The 10,273-nt window shown below is 36.8% G+C and overlaps 1 protein-coding gene across 1 annotated transcript; it reads left to right on the top strand.

Annotated features, from left to right (window-relative positions):
- Window positions 1-3,657: 3,657 nt before the first annotated feature.
- ZPBP2 (zona pellucida binding protein 2) lies at window positions 3,658-9,650 on the top strand. Its single transcript, XM_063113134.1, has 8 exons — window positions 3,658-3,706; window positions 3,852-3,917; window positions 5,141-5,266; window positions 5,930-6,091; window positions 6,756-6,974; window positions 7,511-7,593; window positions 8,773-8,953; window positions 9,556-9,650. Exons 1-8 carry the CDS (start codon window positions 3,658-3,660, stop codon window positions 9,648-9,650), a joined length of 981 nt encoding a protein of 326 aa, XP_062969204.1.
- The last annotated feature ends 623 nt before the right edge of the window (window positions 9,651-10,273 follow it).

Genomic DNA, 10,273 nt, shown 5'->3' with positions numbered 1-10,273 from the left:
TTCCCAGCTCGGGGAGTCCCCGGGATCCGGCCTCCGCGTCGGCGCAGATTGAAAGGGGCAGCAGTCGGCGACCTGCCAGTGAGCGGGGTTACAGCGGCGCTGGCTGGCTGTGGCTTTAAAGGACGCTCACAGCGGAGCGCCGCAGGTTCCTCGCCTCCAGCCCCCTTTCGAATGTCAAACCCGAGGAACCCTGCCTGACAGGATGGAAACTGAGCATCAGTACATGGTCTCAAAATGTCTATTTTAGAAGGATACTGGATGAGAGCGTAATATCATATTGGGTTGTGGGGGTCTGCGTTGCTTTTTGGGGCAAGCTCAAGTTTAAAGATGTTTGTCTTAAATTGTGCAATATCTGGAATTTATGTCTGGATTCGATGATAGCCATGAAAACATCAATGAGAACTCATTTCATTCGAAGTATTAGTTGGTTTTGGTTGTGTTTTTGTCTTCCTCAGTTTTTCAATTCACATGATTAAAGTCCTTGGTCCAAGTTTTCAGAAAAACAGTTCAAAAAGATTTTGTCGGTTTTATCAATTCAACTTTTTAATTTTTTGAAGCAATTCTCTTACTTTTGTTTTCCCTTCTGGGAACTGCTTGGTTTATTTGCCACCATTAACAAAACACTACTCACTCTATCTATGTATAACCAGATTATACGTATGTATAGGTAGATTTTCTACTACCCTGCCACCTTCCAAATGAAACACCTTACAAAAATACATATATGATGTACCAGAAAAGTAAGTAAAGATAATAGAGCTGGGAAGAGGTAGTAAGACAGTAAAGTTAACCCAAAGATGTTAGCACACAGAGATGTACCTGTCAACACATTTGCTTGTAGGGAGAGGAAAGGGGAAGTGACCACAAAACAGTTTTTCGGAGCAGAACTTTTTCTTTACACTAAGGTCTTCAGGTGAGTCCTTCTAAAAATAACTAGTGTGTTGAAATGGATAATATACGAATGATTCTCAAAAAGGCCACTGCCACCCTTGTTAGAAAATTACATTGGTAATGCATACAAATATATTTGAGACTTAAGGTTGAAGGCTTGTGCATAAGCTGATCATATCAGAAGAAACTCACACTTATGAGTTAAAGTATGCATGCTGTAATTTTATGAATTTTAGTTTAAATAGTACCATAGTATAGGCAGTCTATGTAATATATATGTGTATCTATATATATATATATATTTAAATGAGTGAATAACTTGTATTGGCTTTAAGAATACAGCACTGCAGTAGCATGTCTATAGCTGTATGAGTTGGAGTTCTGCAGGATAATATCAATTTCAGAGAAATACACTAAACACTAGGTCTAACTTTAGTACTGAAAGGGGAAATTTGTTGTTTGTTAGTTTCTAAAAGCAAAAATAGCACATCAAAAGTAGCAGAAGAGGAACTGTAAAATTTCACAGGATGGTGTGAGGATGAATAATTATTTGGTCATTAAAAAGTTGTAAGGAACCTTTATTATCTTCCATTACAATTTTCTTACAGTGGAATGTGTTACTACTCTGTAAATAGTTCAGTATTGAGTATTTAGACTCCAGAGAGGGATACCTAAGGGAACAGATAAAAAGTAGATGGGTAAAATAATTCAGGTAGTTACTCCACCCTCAAGGAGGTGGAGCATAAATCCTGACTTCTTAAGTGTGGGCTGCACAGATTGACTTCCTTCCAAAGAGTGCAGTATAAAAGGTGTGGAGAGTAACTTTAAAGTGGAGAAACCTGACAAACACTACCTCAGCCACTTGATCAAGGTTAATATCAACAGCAATGAGGCATGTTGCTAACCCTTGATATAATGTAATGAGAATGTCACTTTACCTCTGAGGCCTTCCTCCCCAAAACTCATAACCCTAGTCTAACAATGAGAAAAACATCAGACAAATTCCAGTAAACAGGCATTCTACAAAATACCTGACCAGTTAAGGCCAGGTCAATGTCATCAAAATCAAGGAAAGTCTGACAAACTGTCACAGCCAAGAGGAACCTAAGGAGACACGACAACTAAATGTAATATGGGATCCAGGATGAGATCCTGGAGCAGAAATAGGGGATTAGGTAAAACTAAGGAAATCTGACTTTAGTTAATAGTAATGTATCAATATTGGTTTATTAATTGTGAGAAATGTACCATACTATTGTAAGATGTCAATAGTAGGGAAAACTGTGTGTGGGTACATAAGAACTCTCTCTAGTGTATTTTTAATTTTTCTGTAAATCTCTTCTAAAATAAAAAGTTTATTTAAAAAGAGTATACTTTCCATAGAAAACTACTACTCATTTGGTTAAGTCTCTTCTCACAGGATTCAAAATTTACCACACAGTATTTAGAAGGATCAATTACTTATAATAACTGGGAAGCCAACAAAACACACTGTGGATCTGTAATACAGTTTGACTAAAATTGGAATGACAAACTTCTAGGGAATCGAAGATAATGCTTAAATTTGTCTTCATTATCATCACCTCAAGAAGGAAACAGTTGAGACTAAACCCTGAATCTTGACATGGTAACTGCCAATGGTGGATCTGACTCATTGAGTCACATTTCATGGCTATGCTACATAGGTAAAATTAACAGTGACTAAAAATGAAATTACTGACAAAGGTTGCTCCTGGACCATCTGAGAGAGTCCAAGTACTGACTCGGCTTAAAGGAAATAAAACTGAAAACTCTTGATCTCACCCAAAATAATCATTCTGCACCCAGTCTGAACCTTGGACTCTACCTACCAGCCTACTCAAAACCACTACTGAGGGTGGTGCCTGCTGCTAAGAAACAGACAACACACAAAGCCTTTCAGGCCACCAAACTAGTAGCCAAGAAAGAACAATGATCTTTCGGAGCTCTCTGATCTTGACTAATCTCATCCATCCCCACAAGAAAAGCAGATCTTGGGCTCTTGCCTTTCAGCTGGGCCCGTTTTTTAAAACAAGGTTACTTCACGACCTTAGATAAATTTGCATTGGGGGAGCTCTCTCCACATCTTCTCATACTTGCAGTTGAAAATGCAGATTCGATGTTCCTCTAGAGTGGGAAGGCCTGCAGGTGCTGTGTCGGCACACTAGCAGTTCTTCTGGGTCTTGGTTTTGTGGGTAGAAAAATGCAGTTAGGCAAAACTTGGGTGTCAGAGTTTGAAAGAAACTGGGCACGCACTTTCAGACGGAGTTCATGAGAAAAAAGGCATAGAAAATTCCCATGCGGGGTTCTCTGCTTCACGTGAGGAGGAAATTCTCAAACCGTTTCCATCCTTCAGTTCTCTCGTCGATCCCTTCAGTCCCTACACCAAGGAAATCCCCGAAACACGAAGCCCTGGGTTCTCTTCCTTTACGCTCTTCTCTCCTTCAGCACCACTCAAAGAAATAGGCCGCTGAGAGCGCGGGAAAATGGCGCCAGACTAGAGGCGCGAAGGCGCTAGACGACGGCGGCCGCGCAGGCGCGCAGGCGCGCGGGCGCCGACCTCCCTCGCACTCGCCCCGCCCCCGCGCGCGAGGCCCGCAGCACGCAGGCGTTTCCCCTGGTAGCTAGGGACCGGTATGGGGCCGACCTCGGCGGTTTTGTCGGCTCTGTAGAGGAGCGTTGAGGAGGCGTTGTGCCGGGGCTGAGGTAGGAAGGAGCCCACCCCTCGACGCGAGCCCCTGAGCCGTGATGCGAGCGTGGGTCCTACTCTCCGCGGTGCTCTGGTGCCTCATTGGAGGTGGGGCTCCCTCCGCCCGGCCCCCAGGCCTCTCTCCTCTGCCCGAGTTTCCCCGTCCTGTCTTCTCCGCTTCGCCCCGCCCTGCCCCACTCCGAGCTCTGTCTCCTCTTCTACCTCATCAGTTAGTGGTTTCTTTCCTCCGCAGTTGGATGGCAGCGGTCTTCCTTACTCACTAAGAAAGGCTTCGTCTATGGCAAGGCAGGACACCCAGGTAATAAGGACCTGTTCACACGCAGAGCCTATCAGGAGAGCCGGGGGTGCAGGGGACCTGCTCAGAGGAGAAGGGAGGGAGCGAGCGTTTATTGAGCATCTACCGTGTGCTCGGCAGTTCGCGAACGTTGCGTCTTTTCATCCTTACAGCGACCCTATATGCCTTAGTTGTATCGTCTTGCCTAGAGCCGCGTAGTTCGTAAGGAGCTAGGATTCAATCCAGATCTCTTTCTCTAATGCCACCTCACTTCCAGGGATCTCTCCTGCTTTCCAGGCCTGGAAGTCCCTCTGTTTGGAACACCCTTATCCCTCCCCTTATTAACTAAAAGAACTCCTAGAACTCCTACTCATTCTTTAAGGCTCTGCCCACTGTGTGAAACTTTCCCACACTCCCCAGAGAGTTAGTCACTTAGCCAACTTTGGATAACTTTGAGCCAGTTCATAACATTTGTCATATTTGGATTCTTTCCCCTGTACCCCCCAACCGGATTGTAGGACAGTGTCTGTATGTGCTCATAGCCTGGCATTCAGTATGCTTTAATATCTGGTAGGACTATGTTGGTTCCAAGCATGCTGTCGCTGCATGCAGTCGCTGCAGATCTGAAACTAAATAGGTAATTGCAGAACATCTTCCTAGTATGCCTCACACAGGCTTGATAATTGTTCCCAACAGAGGAAAGTCACAGTGAAATATCAAATTTCCCTTGGGATGACCATGATCTTTTTTAAAATAGATTTGCAACCAAGCTCGAGACATTTTCTGAACTTTAAATTGATTCCACTAACCCTTCAAAAAATTATGATTCAAGTTCTGAATCCGTACATTGAAATCAACTTTTTTTTTTTTTTTTTTGACCTTTCTTGTGACCCTGCTCAGCCAGTGAGCGCACCGGCCATCCCTATATAAGATCCGAACCCGCGGTCTCCCGAGTGAGCCACGGGGTTGGCCGGAAATCAACTTCTGAATGTATTACGTACATTTCATAAACAATTAAAACTATAATATCACAGGAAAAAAATATATCGTGACTCTCTAACAGTCTAAAGTTTAAAAAACTTATTGTGAGAAAGAAAAAGGACTTCATACTATCATGCTAGATATAATGATTTTTAATCTAGTGAACTCCAAAAAGAACTAATTGGTGTCCTTGGGACAAAATGGTAGGAGTGTATTTCTTAATTTTGCTATATAATGTAGTTATGCATTATTTTATTTTGTCACAGTGAAAATATATGTAAAATTACATCAAAATAGCCCAGTCCTTATCTGTATGGATTTTGAACGTGCTGGTAAAGAAACAGTGGACCCCACCTACACATGGATTGGGCCTGATGAAAAGTTGTTAACAGGTAAATTATTTGATTTTAATATGTTCTTTTTTTAAATAATGTGGACTTTTTTCTAGAAAAGCACTATTGCTTATTGGAAAGAACAAATTGAAGTTTAATTTTAAAGGCAGTTTCACATGCTCCATTCTTAGAAAAATCATGTGATGTCTTGGTCTGTGCCTTATTTTCAATGTATGCAAAAACTGAAGCAATGATTTTTGCAACCCATTTCCACACTTTTGTATTAGTTCAAAAGCCTTTATAAAACCTAAAATTTATTTGTTACACCAATAATGAGGTGAAATATCTAATATGTAGTTTTTCATGATGTTAGAAGCGTGCCTTGGAATATAAGCATTTTTAATTAATTTCTGTTATATGTGAAAAAATTATACAGTAGTACAGGGCAGTATAATCTCGTTTACTGAATTACTGGTGTAAACCAATCAAAACTAGATGCCAAGAAATGAATCAAAGAAAACCAAAATATGTTCCAAAGATGTACTTATCTCAGGTGGTTTTTCCATAGAGTAATATGATAGAATTCAGATTTTGTTGGATTCTTAAAGATGAAATAGTTCATTATTTTTAAAATTTTCATATCTATGTGTAACCCCAACTTTACTAAATGATGTTTGAATACTTGCATGTTAAATAACCAAGTAATTTACTATTTCTGTTTAGAAAGTAATCAAATAAATATAACTAAAACAGGAATGCTGGTGGTGAAAGATTTTCTGGAGTCTATGTCTGGAGTTTACACATGTACACTTTCTTATAAGACTGTCAAAGCAGAAACCCAAGAAGAACATATGATAAAGAAGAGATATGACTTTATGATCTTTGGTAAGAACTTAGGCACATTTTAACAAAACAATATCTTGGAATGTAAAAAAATAATAAATTTTGAAAAAAGAAGCAAGTGTATGGATTCTTCGTTTAGTGAAAATGAGTCTGTTATAGGTAATCATTGTGATTTATGGAGTATTTGGGGGTGTATTTGACTAGGCAAACTCTTAAACTGACATCCAGATAGGTTGTCCTAAATAATCCTCTTTCATCTCCTCACTTCACACTGTCTAGGTGTGCAAACACAATCTACTTTATCACAATTTGGCAGGTAATGTAAAAACTGGTTTTTAATCCTATGAAAGCATATTAATGATTCTTTCACTGGACTGTGCTGACAGCAGTGACACCTTCTGCAAGCTAAGAGCCTCCCCAAAAACAATCTTATTTTTTTCTTGATACTGTTAACTTACCTATATAGCCAACCCATGAAACCATTTCTCCTCTTGTACTAAGTAGATCATATGTCAGATGAAAATGATACTTTTTATTAGTTATTTTATATATTTTTGTGAGGACAAACTGATAAATCATTTTATTAAGTAAAGTTTCTATGCTGATTTTCAAGATTGATGGGATTTAGTATTACATGTTATTTGAAGATTGTTTGGTAGAAGAAATTAATGCGAGGTACAATTGTTTTTATTCTCTTTTTTTTAAGCCTATCGGGAACCTGATTATTCATATCAGATGGCTGTACGTTTTACCACAAAGTCTTGCATAGGAAGATATAATGACCTGCTCTTTACAGTGCTGAAGAAAATCTTGGATAATTTAATCTCTGATTTGTCATGCCATATCATAGAACCATCATATAAATGCCATTCTGTTGAAACTCCAGAACATAACCTCATACATGAACTATTTATAGCCTTCCAAGGTAAAAAAAAAAAATTAACTTTTTAAAAATTTTGAGTTTAGTCCTGAACCATGATAGATTGTAAAATTAATTACCACATTAATATGAGATTTCTTATAAATAATAGGTCCTAAATGTTTGTTATGCACTAAAGTATATTGTTGGTCGTAGCCCGGTTATAGTGTTATTTACCTTCAGATATCATATATTGTTGCTTATCATTTAGAAGTCAATATCATATTAATATAGCTTTAAAGGGATGTAGCTAATATGTCATTTATAATTTCTTATAGAATTTTAAATTATATTTTTGAGATCTTATTAAAAGGGAGTAACCAAACAAATTTATTTCTATTCATTTTAAAGCCTTGTGGTTACTTCCATTAGCCCCCAGATGGAGTGAAATCCAAATTATGCACCTTACATTATCACTACAGTTAGGTAGCTGGATTAAACGCATGCCTGCTTGCATACTGAATTCAGCATTTGGAACTTTATTAAAATGTTTGGAACTTTTTACAATCCTTTTGTAAACCTATCATTTTTTTCCTCTCCAGTTAATCCTTTTGCTGCAGGGTGGACAGATGCATGCAACGATTCTGTTGACTGTGAAGATATCACTAATCGTAATATCCTCCAGGTGAGAATTTCATTGTAAGGGGAAAGTATTTGAATAGTCAATCCAGCTATTTAAAATTTTTTGCAAATACTTAATTTTTTTAATTAAAAAGTTTCTTCAAAAATCTGTTTCTTTATGTTGTGAATATTTATCAATAATAAAAACATGTCTAAGGAGTAGATTTAAATTATTTTTTAAAAAACTTAAATATGCATTTGGAAGAAAAATAAATAAATAAATAAAAATAAAAAATAAAAACTTAAATATGAAGTAGAGTCGTTTTTGGTTTCAGTTTTTTAAACTGAGATTGTGAGATTCTAGCCTGTTTTAAGATGTATCTTGGAGTAGTACATATGAAATATTATATAGTTCCCCATGTTAATATTATTCATTTTATCTGTACCAGAAGGATGGATCCCTGGTCTTTGTTCTCCAAATGATGATTAAACAGCAGCTTGAAGGGGCCGGCCCATGGCTCACTTGGAGAGCATGGTGCTGACAACACCAAGTCAAGGGTTAAGATCCCCTTACCGGTCATCTTTTAAAAAAAACAAAAACAAAAAAGCCCCAGCAGCTTGAAGAAGAACCTTACAATCATGTCATCCTATGTTAAACCAATGGTGCTTCCAAAATTATACTGGTCATAATAGTTGCTCTCTCTTCTGCCATCTTCAGAGGCTAAGGATGTATTCCTAAAAATCCCTTCACTCTGCTGGTCTACTTCCTCACCCCATACCCTTAATGTTGTGCATGGCTTATGGGAAGCACTCAGTTTATATTAGTTATTAAACTCTGTGCTCAAAAAAATAAAACAATTTACATCATTAATATGTGATGTTGATTATAGAAAAAGTCTTAGTTTCCATTTTGCTTGGCTCTTTCTTTCTTGGTGATCATATGGAATTAGAAATAATGAACCCCCAGTTATCTACATGCGGAATAGGCCTGTTGCAAATAATTCAAAAAAAGGGTTTTTTAAAAAAATTTTTCATCTTTCTTAACCATCATAATGTGAATTGACAACAGTTGTTAAGGTCAAGGCTAGGCTAATCTTAGTATTAACACCTAACTTTTCAGGAATTCATCTGTTGTGTAAAAGATGCCATGCTCATAAATACATTTCATTGCCTCTGATACAGGAGGAGAAATTTGCTTCATGGTTTAGTAATTGTACTTCTCTTTTATATTTTTAAATCTTAGGCAAGAGATCGGATAGAAGAATTCTTTCAGAACCAAGCACATGTTTTCCACCATAATTTTAATAAAATTCTACCAGCTATGCATTTTGTGGACCACAGTCTTCAAGTAGTACGTATGGATAGCTGTCGATCAGGATTTGGAAAAAACATAGGTCTACACAGTAATTGTGCTAGCTGTTGTGGTAATTATAAAATTTATCTAAATATTTAGGTTATATAATCAGAAAAATAGATGAGTAATTCACTTAGGATAATTGAATTGAATGCTTACAATGATTCTCTTACCAAAAATTATATTTAGCTAAAAGGAAGTAAAAAATTTCTAAATATAATTATCTTAATGTATATTAATTCTTCCTAATGTACTCTTTTCTATTACAAAACATTTCTATAGCGTTCTGACTTAAGCTACTGTACTATGAAGGAAAAAAGAATGTTCTTAGCTAGAAAACAGAGAACTAGGAAATAGGAACTAGAAAACTAGAAATAGGAGCTCATCAATGGGCACTGCAGAAGATACTGTAAAATACTGATACTAAAGGAAAAATAGGATTCTATTCTATTCTCCTATTTTTGAGGTCATCAAGTTACAATGTTTGAAACTTATAAATAATTTCCCACAAATTAATTGGCAGAACATTGCTCAGTATAATATAGATATAGAAATGGTGTGATATTGAAGACAGATTTATACTATTGGTTATAGTATAGTATAACTCTTAAGTTATAGAAGTATCAAGTACTATAAATTATGATAATCTACCCCATGTATTTTTCTCTGCAGTGGTTTGTAGTCCTGGGACTTTTAGTCCTGATGTTGATGTTACTTGTCAGAGCTGCATTTCCATCCATATCTACGGAGCTAAATCTTGCCCATAAACTTCAAACAAAAATCAGCAATATGAGGACTAGAGGTGAAAGCACTATTACTTGCTTGTGGAGGTGGGAAACATAAAGTGATTTGTTCACATTCCAGAATATGATAGATAGTTCTATTAAGTAAGATCAGTAAGTTCAAAACATTGGAAAACATAGATATTAGAAACTTATAAAAAAGTAGACATGGCATTTCTAAGAACATATTTAATTCAATATCATCAGTGTACAAAGGAAAGTTTAAGTATTAGTGGGTGATTTTTAATGAAATGTGTTTTCTTGTTTACAAATTAAATCTGTTGCTATGTACCTAAGACTATATATAGGTCAAGAAGAGTAGCAAAATATAATATAATAAAAATTTTATACTTTCCATATTTTTTTAATTCAATTTTATTTATGTTTATTTTTGTGGCATACAGTGTATTGTTCAATACATGCGTATCTTGCATAATGATTCATTTAGGGTAGATAACATAGTTTTGTCCCCATTAGTTCACACCTTATCTTTCCCCCACCCTCATCCCACCCAGCCTCTGGTAACCATTATTCTATTTGCTACATTTTAAAATTTTATTTATTTATTTATTTATTTATTTATTTATTTATTTTTTAAAGATGACCGG

This window comes from Cynocephalus volans, chromosome 10, assembly GCF_027409185.1.
Source record: "Cynocephalus volans isolate mCynVol1 chromosome 10, mCynVol1.pri, whole genome shotgun sequence".
NCBI classification, from domain to species: domain Eukaryota; kingdom Metazoa; phylum Chordata; class Mammalia; order Dermoptera; family Cynocephalidae; genus Cynocephalus; species Cynocephalus volans.
Note: the sequence above shows the minus strand (reverse complement) of the source record. Positions and strands in the feature narration are given on the sequence as shown.